The sequence below is a fragment of the Amblyraja radiata genome, chromosome 31 (assembly GCF_010909765.2).
Source record: "Amblyraja radiata isolate CabotCenter1 chromosome 31, sAmbRad1.1.pri, whole genome shotgun sequence".
In the NCBI taxonomy this organism is placed as follows: domain Eukaryota; kingdom Metazoa; phylum Chordata; class Chondrichthyes; order Rajiformes; family Rajidae; genus Amblyraja; species Amblyraja radiata.
Window position 1 is genome coordinate 26,902,092 of NC_045986.1, and position 20,615 is coordinate 26,922,706.

Sequence of the window (20,615 nt, forward strand, 5' to 3'; positions counted from 1 at the left end):
GTCGATCGGCGTCCGCCTCTGGGAGTCCCGTGCATGCCGGGATACTGGAGGACCCGGGCTCCCGTGCATGCCGGGATACTGGAGGTCCCGGGCGCCCGTGCATGCCGGGATACTGGAGGTCCCGGGCTCCCGTGCATGCCGGGATACTGGAGGACCGAGCAGTGATGGTGGTTTTCTGTAGCGTTTGGTTCCTTCTCTCTCTCTTCGAGTTTTCAGCGGCGATTTATGAAGATCAGGTCGGGAAGTTCGACTGGTGAGTCGCTGAGAGGAGACACTCGCCGCTCCGGGGCTGGCGGGGAGGCAGGGAGTTGGCAGTAATCGGGAGGCGAGGCTGCGAGTGGCCGGTGCGGCGGGAGCCGGTGCTGTGGGAATCCGGTCAGGGCGGCTCTGCTGGTCCGCACCGATTAACTGGAAGTCAACACCAACTCAGCCTCGACACAAGTCCGCAATAAAGGCTTGAAACGTTTCAGAAAGTCGAAAGCGCGGTGACACGGACTCCATTGTACAATTTTGTAATACACTAAAGTGCTGGAAGAACTCAGCGGTCCGGACAGCATCTGTGGAGGAAATAGACAGTCGACAGGTTGCTTCAGTCTGAAGGAGGGTCCCGCTGCCGAAGCATCCCCTTCTCATGTGTCTACGTGCCTGTTAAACTGCTGCAAGTAAGAATGTCATTGAAGGTAGATACAAATGCTGGAGTAACTCAACGCGACAGGAAGCACGCCTGGAGAGAAGGAATGGGTGATGTTCGGGTCGGGAAACGTCGCCCATTTCTCCTCTTCATAGATGCTGTCTGTCGCGCTGAATTACTCCGGCATTTTGTGTCTGTCTTCGGTGTAAACCAGCATCTGCAGTTCCATCCTACACATTAAGAATGTCATTGTTCAGTTGTCGGTACAAATGACAATTAAACAGACTCTTAACTGTGGAGCGAAGTAGCTCCATGAAGTGAGCATGGATGGACAGGCGACGGGACCCACTTTCAATCTGAAGAAGGGTCCTGTCGCCAATGCATTCCCTCCTCAGATGCTGCCGTACTCGCTGAGTTTCTCCAGCGCTTTGTGGTTTACTCAAGATTCCACCATCTGCAGTTCCTTGGGTCTCATGTGCACAATTTTGAACGGCCTTTTGGAACAGAGAGATGAGAAAGTAGGCAAGGAATCAAGAGTGTTTAATTGCCATAAGTACTGACGACAGACCAGTGACATTCTTTCTGGCAGCAGCTTAACTGGCCTGTAAATGCAATACATATATATAATATATAACAAACAAAGACGTATTAAATTAATAACCTGTATAGTAGAAGCTACCTGACTGAGATCTTACAGCACTTTGTGTTTTGCTCAAGGAGCTATAGTTCCCAGTGAAAATGCAATAGCTTAGTGTTTTACTTACACAGTGTGTCGTGATGGCCTGAAATGTATAGCCTTCCAGATTGATGCGAGAGGCATGGCAATTTTTGATTAGGAGTTAGAAAATTTAGAAATAGTATGAAAAGGATTGCTCTTCCAAAGGCCAATACTGGCACAATGGGGCAAATGGCATATTGACTTAATGTCTATGTTCCTATTATTACTTTATGTAGTACCTGAGCAGTACTTTATCACCATTCAATTTCTGTATTGTTTCTGTTTTAATTCTTTAAGGAGACGTCAATATGTTGGGAAACCCCGGTTTGCATATTTTGATACACCTACGCAGAGCTCAAAGAAGCTTGTGGTTGTAACAGAGAAAAATGTGATCGCTTCTTTCAACTTGAAGACTGGGGAGATCCGTGAGTTTGATTTGGAGCCGATATTGCAATCATTAACTTGATTGTCAGCCATCTTTTCTTCTAGATTGTAAACTGTCACCTTTTCCAGCCTTGTTTTTAAAATTTTGTTTTGCAGTCTGGCGTCAGGTGGATAAAGAAGGTCCCGAGGGGGATGTGGATCTATTGTTATTTTATGGGCAGGGTGAGTGAACATCATCCATTTTTTTTTCCTCTAAGCATTTGTCAAGTCCCAAAGAGGCTTCACTGGTTCCAGTTTCAGACAATCTATACTTATTTTGTGAGATTATTTCATTCTGTTGTAAAATCACCGATTTTTTCCGCAATCTGATTACCAGATTGAAATACTTCCATGGAATGTAATTTTGGTGGACTTCAATCTTGACATTTCCAGAGTACTGAATTTTAATTTTGTGGGATTAACCCTAGATGCTATCATATGATGCTATTGATAACTGGATTGGGGAAGATAGCACAGTGGGAAATGAAACACAAAACAGCGGAAGGAATAATTTGAAAATTATTTCAACTACATTGTCAGGGTTACATGGAACCGTATAGCACATGAAAAGGCCCTTTGATCCACAATGTCTGTGCCGAACATACAATGGATTCATTTGTTTGCTGGATTATGTTAACTAATTTAAACATTAGTTTAAATATTTAAGAGAGGTTTTAAAGGATTCTGAGCAAGTTCTTACACTTTTCCACAGATGCACTGGCCGTGTCAGGAGGAGGGCGAATGTTACGCTCATGGGATACGAACATTGGCGGTTTGAACTGGGAATTTCTGCTGGAAGCTGGCAGGTGAGAACATCATGTCTCGATAGGATTGATAGCCAATTATGGAGAATTATGGAAATAAAATCTCTGGGGTGATTCACCTGAAGCAATTAATTTGCATTTTTGAGTTTTTAACATGCAGCACAGAATAATATATCAGGAATAGGCCCTTTGGTCTGTGTCAAACTTGACACCTGCTCGGACTAATCCCTTCTCCTTGCACGTGATCCACATTCCTCCATTCCCTGCGTCTATTTAAAAGCCTTTTCAATACCACTACATTATATGGTTTCATCATCACCTCTGGCTCGCGTCCCAGATATCCACCGACCGGGGTGCGTAAAAACAAAATTGCCCCGTGCATCTCCATTAAACTTACTCCCTATCCCCTCGAGTATCTGACATTTCCACCCTGGGAAAAAGGCTCTGACTATATCGCTCAGAATTTAATGAACATTTGTGAGGTCTCCCCTCAGCTTCTCGTGGTTCAGAGAAAACAATCCAAGTTTGTCCAACCACACCTTGTAGCTAATTCTGTCTACTCAAGGCAGCATCCTGATAAACCTTTTTTGCACCATCTCCAAAGCCTCCGCATTCGCCCGTAATGGGACAATTAGAACTGCACACAGTACTCCAAATGCAGTCTAATCGAATTACTGTCAAGCTGCAACATGACTTCCTGACTTTTATACTTTATGCCTCGTACAGTTGCCACTTTATCTGCTTGTGTTGCTATTTTCAGTGAGCTGTGTACGTGGGACCCTCTGTACATCAATTCTGTTAAAGGTTGTCACTAGCATTTGCACCTTGTGGGATTATGGTAATTTAGTGTGTGGCGTGTTCCTGGAAAGTGGTAATGTCATGTTAAGAAGAATAAACAATGAGTTTCCAAGTTTCTTCTGTAAAATTGGGGAAGAGCAAATCATGCAACGATGCCCCTTGAAAATAGTCTGCTCATCACCCATGCAGGTAAATGGTCACCTGAACTAATAATACATACTGAGTCAATATGTTTTGTATTAGAGGACTATTAATTTTTCCCAATATTAACCATTAATTATTTTTGAACTTTGAAGGTGTAAAATAAAAATCGGGATTGTTCTGTTGGCCTTCTGAGCAACAATGGCAATGAAGTTGAAGGAAGTGTTTATTATTAGAAACAAGTTGAGTGAATGACACACTAAAATGCAATTCATGACCTTCTGAAGACATTTCAAAGTCCTCTTGATTCAAAACATAATAGAAACACAATGACAACATAAAACTCTTTTTTTGAAAATAATTAAGAAAAACCTAAGAACTAGTTGCTTCTAATTGATCTGTGGTTTAAATCTGATATTTCTGTTTATCCTTTATTGCATGTGGTTTTAATCTTAAGAGACTTGGTTGTTTTGTTGAAGAAGGTTTGAGGGCATGGTCATTGCAACTTGTCTGATTTAATCAAAAATATTGTTTCAGTTTTCACACTGGTTCCCTCATTGGCTCTGAGGAAGGAGTCAGATTAATTGCCATTGTGAAGAAAACATTCATTTCTCTCCATTATCTCTCAAATGGACATCAAAAATGGATCGAAGCTCTACCAGAGAGGTATGGGGATTACATATAGAATTCTTTGTGATTTTCTGATTGTGTGTTTTACAATTGATGTTAATAGGGATGGGATAATACATGGGAGCTCATGGAGTGAAGTATATTATTGAAAAGAAGTTGAGTGAATGCAATGATCAGTTTTTGATTTCTACCCTGATTTTTGAAAATAAAGACTTGCATTTATATAGGACCTTTTGTGTCTCTCTGAGGATATTTCAAAGTAATTCCCATCTTTCCTGGTTAGGTGAAGTATTTTTGAGGTATTGAAAGAAGGCTCCCAATCCAAAACATTGTCTGTCCATTTCCTCCACGGATGCTATCTGACCCGCTGAGTTAATCCAGCACTGCAGTTCCCTGTGTCTTTATTTTCGATATGTTTTCACTTCGGTAATGTAGGAATTTATTGAAAGTTCCTACTGCAGCAACAATATGTTGGTGATCAAAAATATTAATTGAATGAAAGAGATTAGCCAAAACAAAAGGAATAATTCCATTGTTCTTTTTTAAAATAATGTCCATTTGAGAAAGCAAAGTGTGGTCTTGATTTAATGCACCATCTGAAACCTCCAGTCATATAGCACTTCTCCAGGATTGTGCTGAGTATAAATCTAAATCTTTGTGCCAAAAGTCTCTGAAGCTGCAAATATACATTGAACCCGAAACATTGCCTATCCATGTTCTCCAGAGATGCTGCCTAACTGCTGGGTTACTTCAGCATCTTGTGTTCTGTATGTGGAACCTTCTGACTTGGAAGTGAGAATGAGCCCCAGCTGACTATGAGATGAGTTGCAGTTAAAGATCTGTCTGCAGATATTCCAAGTGACATGTCTCACGGAGTCTACACTCTCTAATCTCATGGTTTATTTCAAGTCAGTGATGTAAATTGCTTTATTTTAGTGATTCTGCTCCAGTTTTTCTGTTTTGTTTGTTATCCCTTAAATCTGAGCTCCTTGGTAAGTGTAGCCACAGTCTATACAGGAGGGAGGCATGTGTGAATGCTTCAATGCTCACAGGCAATGTTCAACATGATAGCTGTCGTGCTCAATCCAAGCATCTACACTTGCAAGCATTAAACGATTATGATGATTTATAGTTATGTAGTAACTGCATCTTGCATTAAAATTGGGTGTATAGTTGAAGATAGGAGGATCATTTAGTTATTTAATTGTGCGGTGAAGGACAGTGGGACACCACGGTCCCTTTATGTGAGTTTACCAGTATCTCTACTTTATCCCTCAGCGATGTGGTCCATTATGAGCTGCTTTACTCGGACGGAGGTGCTACTGTGTACGTGGCGGGCATGGCCGCGGACTCTCGTCTTGCTGTAATTCAGTACGACATTAACGATGGAAGGATCATTCAGCAGGTGTGAGCAGGTTTGGAAATCAGAGTTCAGTGGAATAGAATGTGATAATTTGTTTTGAATTGAAGAAAACTGGTGAGGATGAAAAGGGTATGGTCTGAACAAACATAAATTTAATGGTGCAGGTTGAGGGAATGCTGATTATGCTTTCTGTAGTACTAACACGAGTTAATCCAAGATCTGTGATTCACTTCTAATTGAACCTGGTGTTTGCTAGGACATTAAATATAATTATTTGTGTACTATCCTTCTCACCCCTCAGTCTATTTGTCTCCATGAGGAGAAAGCAAACACTATCACTTTTCCCCAGCGAGCATATTTATTGTAATAATACTGATTGCATTGAGCATCTCCAGTATATCCCCCATATTGTAATCACACATTTTGTTTATTATATCTTATCTATGTGTATTGTGTTACTGACCTGATATGCTGCTGCAAATAATAATTGTATTGTTCCATTGTTGGTGCATATGACATTTAAACTCTTGATTCAGTCACTGATTAAGGCAACAATATAATTTATTAAACCAGTTATCAATCACCTCTTTTCTATGGGTTTTGTCCAGTTTTAATTACCCTGGTGCAGGGTTTAATGGATGTCGAGGGTATGGGTGCTGCATTGTATTTGGGACATTACTTAACATCAGATACTTGTGTGCATCAAATTTGGAGATTATGATTGACCTTTCCAAATAAACCAGCGAATGGTGTTTGCTTTCTGTTGACAAATTTGCGTTTTCTCTTGTCAGCTGACTATATTAACTCCTTGGATTCGACATTTGCGTCACCTTTGTGGAATTGTTGGGGCTGGAAACCTGGTGTGCACAGACTCTGATTCACTCTGGATCTTGCCTTTGCAATCTGAACAAGAGCCGGTGCAGGTTGCTATACAGGTGAGCACTCATTATTCCTCATGTGCCAGATGGAGATATAAAGTACTTTAATAATCATTCAGAAATTCCCTAATCTCTACTACCTCCTTGAGTACAGCAAGTATTGGCTTATCTTTTTAATTATAATCCCTTGGATATATTTTACACCCTTTCATGTTTGTGATTGTTTTTGAAGGTGGGCATTTTAACATCGACCTTTTATTGATGTTGCTAGGAACTTGAAGGTAATTCATGGTAATGTAGAACAGACTTGTTTGTGGGCAAGTCTACTCTAAATCTGAAGAAAGCTCCCGAGCCAAAATGTCAGCTGTCCATTCACGGTGGCGCAGCAGTAGAGTTGCTGCCTTACAGCAAAATGCAACGCCAGAGACCCGGGTTCGATCCCAACTACGAGTGCTGTCTGTATGGAGTTTCCCTGTGATCTATGTGGGGTTTTCTCTGAGATCTTCGGTTTCCTCCTGCACTCCAAAGACGTACAGGTTTGTAGGTTAATTGGCTTGATAAAATGTAAAAATTGTCCAGTATAAAATTGTCCAGTGTTGAGTGATGCTCTACCTAGAGCTTTTCAGCGTACTACATCCAGATCCAGATCCATTCCCTCCACAGAAGAAGTAGCAATGTTTTTCTGTATCGGTGCAGGTTAGTTATGTGAAGTTCAGCTACTTTGCCTTATTATAGGTGGCGCCTGTGTTATGGGGAGAGGGTGTGTTGAGTTCCTTGCAAAAACAGTCAATATTGTAATATTCCGTAAACATTAAACTGTCATTGATACATGCGTCAAGATATGCAAATTGAAATTTTAAAAGTGTTTATTCATTTACTTTTTCTCAACTAAAATTCTGTAAGGGCAAATTATATTCTATATGTCAAAGTTTTCAGGAGTGATTTGTACGGGTGAACTTCTGAACCCGAATAGCTATAATGCGGGGATCGCCTGTATTTATTTTTCTGCAGAAGATGCTAATGATTGCAGAATAAATCTTTTAAATATAATTAATGCCGGTATAAGTTTGCGAAAAGATGACTGAGTTTTGCTCTGAATTGATCTTTGCTTATTCTTTTTCCTCCTATCCTTCCTGTAGTCTCTGGAGCTGGAACTAGCTGAGGAGTTTGAGGGAAGGATTATAACAACACAGTCGTCACCACTGGTGGCATCGGCTGCTCAATTCATCCTTCAGTTGTCGGACACCCACTATGCATTATTACAGCTGCATGATGGCACAGTCAGCCTGCTCTGTGACTTTACACAGGTGAGAATGATCAAACAATACGTCTACATATATATGACCAAGTGATGCCTCTACTGTGACCCCCAGTGCTTGGAAATTATTACTGAGTGGGATCTCTTTTGCATCTCATTTCTTTGGGGGTCATTCTTTTGAATGAGAAGCACTACCCTGGATAGGAAATGTGGTTGGCTCATTGTAGATGGTTTCTATCTTAGTTGTTCAGCTGCCCATGTCTACCAGGGCGAGGTGTTTATCTTTGTTGGATCATTCAAGGTTTAAATATTTCACTGCAAATGGAACCCATTCCATGAAACTTGAAGTATCCATTGGAGGATTTTGCAGGTGAAAATTCAATAGTGTGAATATTACCTGAATTTACTTTAATATACATGAGTGTTTTATTCAGAGACAATGACATTTATTACTTTACTCTGGTTTCCCCTTTGAAAACGCTTGTGATGGTTCTTTATGAATAATTTTAGACCTGACGGTGACATTGCTTCCGTAATTGCTGGTTGGGAAGGGGTTCCAGTAATGACATAGGCACAGCAATACATTTCTGTCAGGACGATACACACCTTGCAGGCGATGATGTCGCACTGCTGCTCAAAGTGGTGGGTGATGTCAAAGTGATTTTGGGGAAATGCTACGACACGGCTTTAGAGCGTGTCCAGCAGTTATGCCGCTGGTGATTGGAGGGCTAGGGTACGTCAAGTTGTCTGGCCTTTGTCACTTCTGAATAATATATTGATGTTATGAACGTTGTGTCTGCCTCCATTGAATGGGGTGGTTGAGTATTCCATCATTATCCTGATGAGTTACACAGATGTTGTAGAGCCTTTTTAGAAGGTAAACCACTTGTTGCTACTTTTACAGCCAAGATGCGATGTAAATTGTTGATCTTTGATAACATTGAGAGTTTTGTGGTGTGATTTTGTCATGGGTTGGGTATTTGGGAACAAGTGTCTTTAGACTTATTCATATGATCGTACGTTGTTTCCCACTTTTTGGATCAAAATGGAATGTTATTAAGGTTCTTTCAAAGTCTGACATGGGATCTCAACCCGAAACGTCACCTATTCCGTTTCTCCAGGGATGCTGTCTGACCCGCTGAGTTACTTCAGCTATTTGTGTCTATCTTTCAAGCATAATTGTGTTCCTTATTGCAGGTTGTGCTCGTATCCTTTGCTACAACTGGTGACAAGATGGTGGCAGCTGTCATGACATCTAGGAACAAAACAGTAAGGAACTCTTTCAACCAAAAGCAAAACTAACACTCTTAATACTTTGCATGTAACCTGTCCCGCAGTTGCCCTGGAAGTATTTGCTGGGACAGTCTAGTGGAAGTTTGCTCTCCATTGTAACTATGCTACTCTACATTTTCCAGTTAAGCATCCCCGAAAAAGCATTGTTCTGCCCTGATAACCAATCTGGAAAGTATTATTACAAGATCAACCAGGCAAACTGTCCTAAAGAACACAGAATTAAAGAAGATGCTAAATCACGACAGATTAGCAGAGTAAAATAGTGTGGCTATACGTTCCAGGAACTAAATGTAACAAAAGGGCTCAAGTTCTCGAGAAATTATGTTAAACTGTGCCCTACTTGCCTTCTTATCGGGACATTTAAAAAACCACCCCATCCCATGCTGTTATTCAATGGGCAGAATATCTTCCTTGTGGCCTTGTCAATATTTATCCCTCAATTCACATTGAACTGTTTGGAGAACTGAGTAGTATTACAGATAATATCAATTTCTTTATTGTATATCATAATGTACATTATCTTATATTATACAAAGATGATATCTACATCATTATTATTGAAAATTGTATCAATATAAGGAATACAGTTAACTCACTTTCTCTTCTTCCCTCCCTGTATAATCAAACAGACTACCATGGGACGGTGATCATTCATGTCATGGGTTTGATACTGGAGGCATTTTTGGTCTGGTGATAAATGGAAATGTTGTATTTTGGACTGAGCTTTCTTTTGTTTCACAGGCTTTAAGTATTAATCTGTACTCTGCAGATTATGGCAGGCGATTGTTAGACACGGCCATGAACTTTAACTTGGATCCAAATAGTGGGCAACCAGAACAGGTAAGTGTGTGACTGGCCTGATTGCAGGCTGGGGAACTTGTTGGGAGATGGGGGTGGGTGACAGGGTGACCTTAGGAAGCAAGCAGCTCTGCGTTAGAATTTGGTTGCTGGCTTTGTGTTTTGTGAATTTCGGGCAAAGTGGATGATTTACTGAAATGATGCATGGGGGATAATCGTGGAATTATGACTGCTCTGCAACATATCCCTGAAACTATCACTTAGGGAACCTAGTTAGTTTGTGCATTTTGTAGAACAACATAGGACGACGCACAGGCTGCAGCTACAGATATGTCATTGCAGAACTGTTGAGATCTATGGTGTTCTTGCATACATATAATAGGATCAATGGGAACATTCCTGTTTCAATGATGTATATCTGCAGTGAATCTTTGCTTCTTCTTGAGCGGAATCTCACATGATCCTCTTTTGCTCTCAGCTCTATATTCAGGCTTTCCTGAAGAAAGATGATTCTGTTGGGTATCGTGCTCTGGTGCAGACCTTTGATCATGCGTTAATCTTCATCCAACAACCAGGTGTGTCAAATGGTCGAGGAAAGGAGGGGGCTGATGAATAAATACAGTGCCCTCCATAATGTTTTGGACAAAGACCCATCATTTATTTATTTGCCTCTGTACTCCACAATTTGAAATTTGTAATAGAAAAAAATCACATGTGGTTAAATTGCAAAGTGTCAGATTTTAATAAAGGCCGTTTTTATACATTTTGGTTTCACCATGTAGCAATTACAGCAGTGTTTATACACAGTCACCCCATTTTAGGGCACTATATATACACTATACTGTCTACATCCTTCTCAAAACCAAATTACCATTTCTCATCCACTATTTTCACAGGTCGAATTATTTGGACCCGAGATGAGGCATTAGCAGAAGTTGTTACCATGGAGATGGTGGATTTGCCTCTAACAGGAACACAGGCTGAGCTGGAGGGTGAATTTGGAAAGAAAGCAGGTACTGTGGAATGCTCAGCAACTCAACTGCTACTAACTTCCTAAGGAGAGAGTAAGGAACACTTAAATCATACATACATTTGATTAAGATTGAAGAGAAAATCCGGTTTCTCCATTTTGTAGAGCCGATGAATTGTTATTGACTTTAGTAAATACTCACTTCCTGGTTGACAGTGTTCAGCTACAGTTTAGTAACTAATAATATTAGATTCTTTCCTTAACACATTAGAAGGAGAATAGTATGTGACTGGTGGTCAGGATCCTGTGTACCATGCATCCACTAAGAACTGTGAACACTAATGTGCACCGTGAGGAGTTATGAAGCTGGGGTATGACATGGTGTGCAGCTGTGTTAGAAAGCTGGGCTGTTTCCAGAGTGTTATCAGCTTTGCCTGCTGCTTTGTGCCAATCGGAAGCGAATGTGTAGTTAATGTGGGACTGGATTGGCAATCATGAGCTAAAATACGACAGTGGGAAGTGTGAGGAGTTTAACAAACCTGGTCATTTCTGGAACTGCTCCAGAAATGGGTGAAAGCTGCTGGAGGGTGGGCAACGAATTCTGAACTGCAAGAGTGGATTTTATAACTTTGGTTTACTTTGGCACTTGATTGTCATCAGTGATGTTGATTTTAATTTAATTGCCGTTTTTCATATTGCAAAAATGGGTAACGTTTTTCATAGGAGTCAAATGAGAAAATGAGAAGGTGCTGCTTATTTACTGCACCAGCGCATATTGCATAACACTAGCACTCTAAATTTATCAACAAGACACGTTCCCTTTGGAACCAATGGTGCACCATGGTTAAAAATCTCTGATACAGCCATTGCAGAATAAAGCCTAGAATGGAGCTGTTCAAATGTTTCATCATAATGTATTCACATCCTTCACATTAAGTTTATTTGTAATTGTGATGCAAACATTGGGATGGGAATACTACTTGTGGTTTACGCTGCTTGTTCAACACATGACTGAAATGCTGCTTTCTTTATTAATGCTGCTGTGGAGCCAGCTGCGCAAGGTAACATGCTTAATGCATAGTTTTGTTGTTCTGTCTTTTATTGGAAGGTGCAAACCTATTTTTGCATGTCCATTAAGGGTGGAGATTTCTTTTGGTTACATATATGCTCAAGGACTGAACTGATCTGCAAGATCCCTGTTCTGTAAACGGTGAAATTCAAGGATTTGCATCTCTGGTATTTAACCTGCCCGAGAGAATGCAACTAACTAGCAGAATAGAGGTGGGAGAACCAGTGTTTAGTTTATTAATGTCACGTGTACCGAGGTACAGTGAAAAGCTTTTGTTTGTGTGCCATCCAGTAAAACAAAAGACTATGTGATTACAGTCAAGCCGTCTCCGTGCACAAATAAAAGGTACATTTTGTGCAAATCTGATTTTAAAATAGTTCAAAAGTCTCCAATAAGGTAGATGGGTGGTCAGGATCCCACTCCAGCTGATCAGAGGACCATTCAGTCAGTTGCCTTATAACAGCTAGGAAGAAACTGTCCCTCAATCTGGAGGTATGGAGTTTTGAAACTGCCTCATGGGAGAGGGGTGAAGAGGGAATGACCAGGGTGAGAGTATTCCTTGATTATGCTGGCAGCCTTGCCGAGGCAGCGTGAAGCGTAGATGAAGTAAATGGAAGAGCGATTGCTTTGCGTGATGGTCTGGGCGACATCCACAGCTCTCAGTCTTGTGGTCTTGAATGGAGCTGTTCGCAAACCAGGCTGTGATGCATGGATATTTGGAGTTTTTGGAAAGCTTTTTGCTTAGATCCCGCACAATCAATCAGTGTGCAAAATGTACAGACAGGTTAGGTGGCAAGGATAGGTGGATAAGTATGAAATTATCCACTATACTGGCAAAAAAAAGGCGGGCAGTTTATCTGGACAGCAATGATTGGAAAAGGGAGAGATGTGATGAGACTCGAGTCTCCTTTTGAACTGGTCAATGAATACATGTAGATGCAGCAGGTTGTTAAGAAGGAAACTAATGTGATGGACTTCATGATGAGAAGATGCGGGTACAGGAACAGGGATATCCTACTGTTAATTGTATGTGGCCTTGGTGAGACTTGGTGCTCCTTGTATGAAGTTTTTATGTCCCTCTTTGAGGACAGATTTTCACGCTTAAACCATTCTGAAACAGCATGACTGTGAAGAGAGATTGGGTTGGTTAGCCTTGTATTTGCTCCAATGTACAAGAATGGGGGGGGACTTGTAGAATTCAAATGTTAACTGGACAGACCAGATGCAGGACTGAGGTGTCTTCGACCAGGCATCATAGTCCAAGGGAAAAGGGTGGACAGAAATTAGGAAAATTGTCTTACCCAGAGAGTTGTGAACCTGCGAATCAATTAATATATTCAAGAAGGAGTTGGATTATGGTTCTTGTGGCTAAAGGGATTGAGGGATTAGAGGCGAGAATGCAGAAAATAGTGTGTTGAAATTGGATGATCAGCTCTGATCATGCTGAATATGAGGACACAAGGAACTGCAAATGCTGGTTTGTGGGAACTGGCTTGAAGGGCTGAATCAACCCTGTTTTCTATGTTTCTATTTGATCACAATGTCAAAAAATGCATACAGGAATCTATTGAACATCAGGGAGAGAGGTCCACACAAATTTACAGATTGAATCTAAATGCCCAAAACTGCTAAGAGGTTAGTCACAGATAGAAAACCAATGTTCCTGCACTTTGTGTATATGAAACAGTTTTCTGTTCTCGTACCATTTCTGATTGTGTATCTATTGTGACAGATGGTCCGATGGGAATGTTTATGAAGCGGCTGTCCTCGCAGCTGATTCTGCTACAAGCATGGAGCTACCACCTCCTCAAAATGTTTTACAATGCACGCAAACCTCGTAATCATTCCAAGAATGAAATAACGATCGAAAACCTGGCCCGGGATGAGTTTAACCTGCAGAAGATGATGGTGATGGTAACAGCATGTGGAAAGGTAAACGATTCATAGCAAGTTGTCTTCTGCTTGGCCGGGTTTCTGCATAAACTGGTGACCTGCAGCCCCTCATTGAGTTGGTTAAAAATAGTGCTTAAAATAGTGAAGGTTGGCTCGTGGACCACCTGCTGTACCGTGCATCCATAGATCACGAGGAGAACACATACCGAGTGTTAAATCCATCCAACATTCCTGGTGCTTTTATTAAATTTTGTTTCAATTGTACAGTAGAAAATGATATTTGCAGAATTCTGCATCTTGGCACAAAATTACTTAAAATTAGTGTAATGCACCAAAGTAATCTATTTCATTCACCTGTTCTTGAGCTGTATTTGATCGTTTGTCCGTTCACTTTGAAAAACTGATCAAGAAGGAACTGCAGATGCTGGAGAATCGAAGGTAGACAAAATTGCTGGAGAAACTCAGCGGGTGCGGCAGCATCTATTGAGCGAAGGAAATAGGCAACGTTTCGGACCGAAACGTTGCCTATTTCCTTCGTTCCATAGATGCTGCCGCACCTGCTGAGTTTCTCCAGCAATTTTGTCTACCTTTGCAAAAACTGATCTGATTTTGCCCTTCATTTATTCTATTCCGGATTATTTCATATGTGCTGATTTTGTATCTTTTGTTTAGGCATGGAGACCAGAACAGAACAGTCTCATAATAGTTAAAACCATTCTTACCACAATTTGTCAGGTGTGGTGACACCGGGACTAGTATGTCACTGTCTTATTTTCTCATTGATTACCCAGTGCCACCTTTAAAGATAAATCACGCCATTAGCTTAGTATTACTTTAACCTGGAGATGAGGCAAGGTTGGCAACCGGTAGGTATATTTTTCGGTTGCCAAAGAAGGTCCAGTGAGAGTGCCATCAGTTCAAAACACACTGCAAGAATATATAAAGTGCGCGAGAAAGGACAGAAGATCTATTAATAGATGAGAGTTTTAAATTGTTCTGATAATTTCTTGCACTTTTCATTATCAAGGCGTACAACAATATCTGCTCTCCTTTTATTCCTCATTCTGGTATATCAAGTGCCTGTTAATAGAAGAAATGCTTTGATTTAAGTTTTTGACACCAGTGGTTGGCTTTGGAAATGGATTCATTTAATTCACAAGTCCAAGTTGATCATTGATCACCCATTAACATTATTTCAAAGTGATCCCAGTTTCGAGTCCACTCTAGATTCCTGCACACTCGGGGCAATTAACAGCGACCTATCAACCCACATGTCTTTGGGATGTTGGGAGGAAACCTGAACATCCAAATGAACCTTTGTGGTCACAGGTGGAATGTGCAAATTCTACTCAGACAACACCCAAGGTTAGGATCGAACCTGGGTCACTGGTGCTATGAGACAACAGCTCTACCAACTGCGACTATGTGTTGCCCACAGTATTTATGGGCAGTATAAATGTTTCCAACCATTTAGATGTTGTCTTCATTGTCATTTTACATGCTGAATTGAATGGTTTTTTTCCTGACATCCTTTAAAAAAAAATTTCAGCTCTTTGGAATTGACAGCAGCACGGGAACCATTTTGTGGAAGCAATATTTAGAGAATGTGAAACCAGGCTCCTCTTTCAAACTGGCAGTGCAGCGAACGACGGCTCATTTCCCTCACCCACCACAGTGCACCCTAATCATTAAGGACAAGGTGAGAATATAAACTGTCCTCCAACATTAGTGGAGCATTTTCACTGAGTAAGTTTTAATCATTATTCAAGTTCAATGGTTTCATGTCTTGTGTGCCCACTTTGCAGTGTCTCAGTTTAGGCAATGAGAGTGTTTACAGAATTTATTATTTGACTTGGTACGGGATGTTGCTCTTTGAGGGGAAATACTCTGCCATGGGTGGTGGTAGAGGCAGACATGACTGGGGCATTTAGCAGGCTTTTAAAGAAGCAAATGGATATGTGGGGAATGGATAGATGTGGATCATATGGAGGGAGAGTAGATTAGTTTAATTTGGCATCATGTTGTGCACTGACAGCGTAGGCTGAAGGGTCTGTTCCTGCGCTGTGCTGTTCTATGTTCTGTATTCTAGGATCTTTGACCAACTGTGTCTATGCTGGCTATCATGCCTAACTATCCTAATTCTGCTTGCCTGCATTAATTGCATACCCCTCTATGCCTTGGTCATTCATAGAGTCATACAGTAATACAGTGGAAACAGGCCCTTCGGCCCAACTTGCCCACACCCAGCTACATTAGTCCCACCTGCCTGCGCGTTTGGTCCATATCCTTCCAGCCCTGTCTTATCCATGTACCTGTCTAACTGATTCTTAAATGTTGGGATAGTCCCTGCCTCAACTACCGCCTCTGGCAGCTTGTTCCATACACCCACCACCCTTTGTGTGAAAAAATCACCCCTCAGATTCCTATTAAATTTTTTCCGCTTCACCATAAACCTATGTCCTCTGGTCTTCGATTCACCTACGCTGGGCAAGAGACTCTGTGCATCTAAGCAAGGGACTGTGAATCAATATTCAAATAGCCATCCAAATGTTGGAGATGTAGGATAGATGGGTCTAGCATAGTTTTTTTTTTGGAAGAGTGGTTGCAAGATTTGACAAGGATTTGTAGAGAGTTCTGAGAAAATCCAAAATGTCAGCAAATGAAAGAAATGTTATGTGATAAGTAATTTGGTTGGTTTAAAATGCCGTTGATGGGTCTACTGGGTAAAAGAGCTGAAATACAGTCCAGAATGTCATGCAGAGCCAGGAAAACTTGACCTAAAGAAAGAGTAAATTGGCAAAGGGAGCTGAAGTGAAAGGGATGGCACCAAATCTTGTGGCATCAAGGCAAATTTATTGTCACGTGTGCAAGTACGCTGAGGCAAAGGTATAATTAAAATCTTGCCTGTGGCAGTATCACAGGCACATGGAGTCAGTCAACACATGAAAACATTCATTAGACATTGTTCTTTAGGTCCTTCATCTTTGGAAGAGAGGGTGGAGAAGGCAGAGGAGGATGTTTTGTGGTGAAGAAGCGTATTCTTTGTTCTCTGAAGAGTGATTAGTTTTGAAAATGGGCCCAAGAATACCTTGGGGTTCAGCCAGATCTGAAAGTGGAAGGTTAGGCTAATTGTCCGTGGGTGATGTTCACATCTAGATCCTTGGTCCAGAAGAAACGTGAAGTGAAGGATATGCAGGGGGTTGAAAGAGGAGGAAAAAATGAACGCAGATGGTAAAAAGGATATCATTTATCAGATCATAGCTCAGAAAATATGTGAAGTATTATGGGCCAATGGCTAGATAATTTTGAATTTAAACATATGGTATTAAGCCTCTGAAATATTTTTGTCTGAAACATCTACTCAAAGAAGTGGTTTGGGAGAAGGAAGGGGAATAAGGGTGTAATGTGGAAATGATCACAACTTTGATTAGTATGGGTGTCAGGGGTTTGGGGATAAGGCAGGAGAATGGGGTTGAGAGAGAGAGCCATGTTTGAATGGTAGAATGGGCTGAATGGCCTCATTGTGCTCCTATCACTTATGAACTACTTTGTCAGTAATGGTTACAAGGATAGTACGGGTTTATATTTGGCAGAAACAAGGAAATGACTGAATCTGATAACCCCTTCACCTTGTCGAAATGTTCAGACTGCTTTGCAGACAGCCAGTAATGCTTGTGTAAAATGTGGCGTAAATAGCCAATTTTACATTTGTCTAAATTACATTCCTGAACCAGTCACTACTATTTACGCTGTTCTTAATTTTGTTCACAGGATTTTATTTAAAACATTACATATTCCGTATTAAGATTGATTCAAATGTTATCCCTTTTCCCATTTTCTTTTCCCACTCTTTAATCAGGAAACCGGACTGAGTTCTCTTCATGTCTTCAATCCAATCTTCGGAAAACGGAGTCAAATCAATCCACCAGTTTTGACTCGCCCTATTCTTCAGTCTTTGCTGCTTCCAATTGTTGACCAAGATTATGCTAAAGTTCTGCTCCTAATTGATGATGAGCATAAGGTAATGTCAAATCTCATGATTCCATAATGGGTCCATTGGTGTGATATTCTCTCTAATTAATTCGTGCTGATGGTGATGTATTTGGCTATGTCAAATTATAGGTCGAACTGATCTTATTAGGCAGCCATTTAACAAAATAATTGTTGTTGACCAAGCCGAGTGGCACAACAGTCACAGGACTTTGAAGACCAAAAGCAAAATGCAAATTCTGTAAATTGGAAACAAAAACAAAAAATGCTCAAACTCCACATCTGTAGAAAGAGAAACGGAGTTACTGTATGAGGTCAATGACTTTGCCAGTTATCTGAAAGAGGGAAAATAGCTTAATTTTACGTTGCAGAGAGGATGGGAGAACAATGAATGCATGAGCTCAGGATTGCAGTGATGATAAACAGTTGCTTGGTAGAAACCAAAAACAGAATGGGTGGCTGCTTTAATTGGGTCCATTGAGAAGCTGTCACTTAATTTCTCCATCTCAATCCTCCTTTGACCAGTTTGTCATTGGCCCCCCTGCAGTTTTCCACCGAGATTGAATATAAACTTGAGAAACAATGTCTCATCCTCCATGTTGGAAAGTCACAGGCTTCTGGACTCCTTCACTGTGATATGTCTATTCCAGCTGAACACTGATGTTGTTTCATTTTACAACGGTCAAAGATGTAAAGGGTGGTTTCTCTGCTTTATCTCTTGGCAGGTAACGGTCTTTCCCTCCAGCAGCAATATCCTGCAACAACTGCAGAACTCGGCCCCTATCGTTTTTTTCTACTTGGTGGACCCTGTTTTGGGAAAGTTGAATGGATACAGTCTGCACAAGGTAGTGTGGTCAGTTTTAAATCTGTGAGTAAATAACTTGAAGTGTATTTAATAGCTTCCTCTTAAGCATACTGCTCTCTGGGATCCAGGGCAATGGATACACAACTGGATGTCACACTTTTCACCTTGTTATAAGCGTGTATGTAAACATGTTAATGCAGTAGATAATACACAGGAAATAAACAATAACATCTAATATAGTTTAAAAATTCATTGCTGGGATGTGAGAAACCACTTGGCATAACTGGGACGCTCACTTGGCTGCTTCGGGGAATGTTTAAGAGTAACCAATTTGGTGTGAGATTGGAGTTCTGCATATTGCAGACCTCGTATGGTTGAGCTTTTACCTTTCCTGAAGGACATGTGTGAATCAGGTGTGTTTTGTGCAACAGGTAATGGCAGTTTCATGGTCAGTTTTCACGTTCATTAGTTATAGGAGCAGAATTAGGCCATTCGGCCCATCAAGTTTACTCTGCCATTCAATCATGGCTGATCTATCTTTCCCTCTCAACCCCATTCTCCTGCTTTCTCCCCAGAACCCCGACACCCGTTTTACTTGCACCTTTTTATTTCTGTCTGATTAGTTCTGTCCAAATGAAGTCTGATGGACTGTTCTATTTTCTACCAGCGAGCAGTTTTATTATTATTATTATTATTATTGAATTTGTCTCTTCCCTTTTGCAGGATCTTAGCACGGAAGAAATTTGGGAAGTGGTGATTCCAACAGACACACAAAAAATAGTGATTGTGAAGGGAAAGCGGTCGAGTGAGCACGTGCACTCACAAGGCCGGGTTATGGGAGATCGGAGTGTCCTCTATAAGGTACGGTGTATAGAAATGGAGTGAGGAGGGGAGGGAAGTTTTGAGACGACTGCTGGGTGAAGGGAACAAACAGCAGCTGGAGCTAGGTGGTCGGGCGGGAAGGTGGAGACAGGCTGCAAGGTGATGGGTGGAACTAAATGGGGGCAGGCTTGGGAAGTGGTGACAGAGGGATAAATATCCCAAGTGTATAGGTGTGTGGGTCATAGGTAAGTGCAACAGGTGACGGATGGTAACAAATGGGGGTGAGGGAGGATGGAAAAGGGAAGAGTGAACGGATATGAACTAGTAGAAATGGGAGAAGAATACTGGGTGTGTGCATAAAATTTTAAAAATCCATTGGATTGTAGACCAACTGGAATATCATGCGCCCCTGCTTTCAATTTCCCTCATATTATTGTTTTAGGCGTGTTAATGTTGTTTAGAATCTGTATGAATTTAAAAGTACGTCTGTCTTAATGTGAACAGAGAGCAGTTCTTGAATATGCCAAATGCCTCTGGCACACCTTTGTCCATAGCATTTGTGGAATAATGCACAATAGCTTTTTTGGACAATTCTGTCGAAGTCCTCTCTCTATTTCTGTTAGAATAGAGAATGCTGGGCAAAATAAAATTCTGGGATCATTCCGAATTGTACTCTGGCATCACTAAAGAGCAAAGCCTCAGAGTAAGAATGGACCTGCAGTGCTTATTAAGTAAAAAACCAATGCACAATATTGAATGAACAAAATGGGCAAGGATGTTTAAACAGTGGCAATGCGTTTAAACAGTTGCTGTTGTTAGCACTGAATGATTCTACAGATTAATGAAAATAAATTTCATTTCTTTGTACAATTGATCAATCAAACATGGTACAAGTCGCGCTTACTGTTAGACTCCAATTAACCTCAACAGGACAATCGTTTCATTACTTATTCCTTGGTCACCCCTTCCTATCCCTCTTAATGTGTTGACCAATCACTGATGAGAATGACTTTGTTACCTTTGAGATTACTACAAGAAGATTCTGTAGTTTTGTATTTTGTAGTTTTTATTCGTTTAATTTACTGATTCATTTCCCAGTTTATCTAGAGTGAATGCACAAAATCTTTTTTTTCCCAGCAATTGGGGAATCGGGAACTAGAAGACATAGGTTGAAGTTGATAGTGGAAAGATTTCATAGGAATCTGAAGGGCAACTTTTTTAAACTCTGAGTGTGGTGGGTGTATGGAACAAGCTGCGAGATTAAGTGGTTGAAGCAGGTACAATAACAGTATTTAGAGGATATTTGGAATGATACATGGATAGGAATCCTTTTGAGGGACTGTGGGCTAAACACAGGTCAATGGGACTAGC

At 40.9% G+C, this 20,615-nt stretch overlaps 1 protein-coding gene across 2 annotated transcripts in view; it reads left to right on the forward strand.

Annotated features, from left to right (window-relative positions):
- Positions 1-24: 24 nt before the first annotated feature.
- Positions 25-20,615, forward strand: part of emc1 (ER membrane protein complex subunit 1) — a 32,091-nt gene continuing 11,500 nt past the window's right edge. The window contains exons 1-18 of one of the 2 annotated variants that reach the window (XM_033048259.1): positions 25-253; positions 1,647-1,774; positions 1,890-1,955; positions 2,485-2,578; positions 4,013-4,141; positions 5,384-5,510; positions 6,260-6,403; positions 7,486-7,653; positions 8,802-8,873; positions 9,639-9,737; positions 10,174-10,270; positions 10,592-10,708; positions 11,718-11,726; positions 13,467-13,666; positions 15,177-15,326; positions 17,487-17,648; positions 18,343-18,462; positions 19,146-19,283. In XM_033048259.1, coding sequence (XP_032904150.1) covers positions 102-253; positions 1,647-1,774; positions 1,890-1,955; positions 2,485-2,578; positions 4,013-4,141; positions 5,384-5,510; positions 6,260-6,403; positions 7,486-7,653; positions 8,802-8,873; positions 9,639-9,737; positions 10,174-10,270; positions 10,592-10,708; positions 11,718-11,726; positions 13,467-13,666; positions 15,177-15,326; positions 17,487-17,648; positions 18,343-18,462; positions 19,146-19,283 — 2,172 coding nt within the window. In that variant the 5' untranslated portion in view covers positions 25-101. The remainder of the gene's footprint in view (positions 254-1,646; positions 1,775-1,889; positions 1,956-2,484; positions 2,579-4,012; positions 4,142-5,383; positions 5,511-6,259; positions 6,404-7,485; positions 7,654-8,801; positions 8,874-9,638; positions 9,738-10,173; positions 10,271-10,591; positions 10,709-11,717; positions 11,727-13,466; positions 13,667-15,176; positions 15,327-17,486; positions 17,649-18,342; positions 18,463-19,145; positions 19,284-20,615) is intronic. The other variant, XM_033048260.1, reaches the window with a different exon arrangement.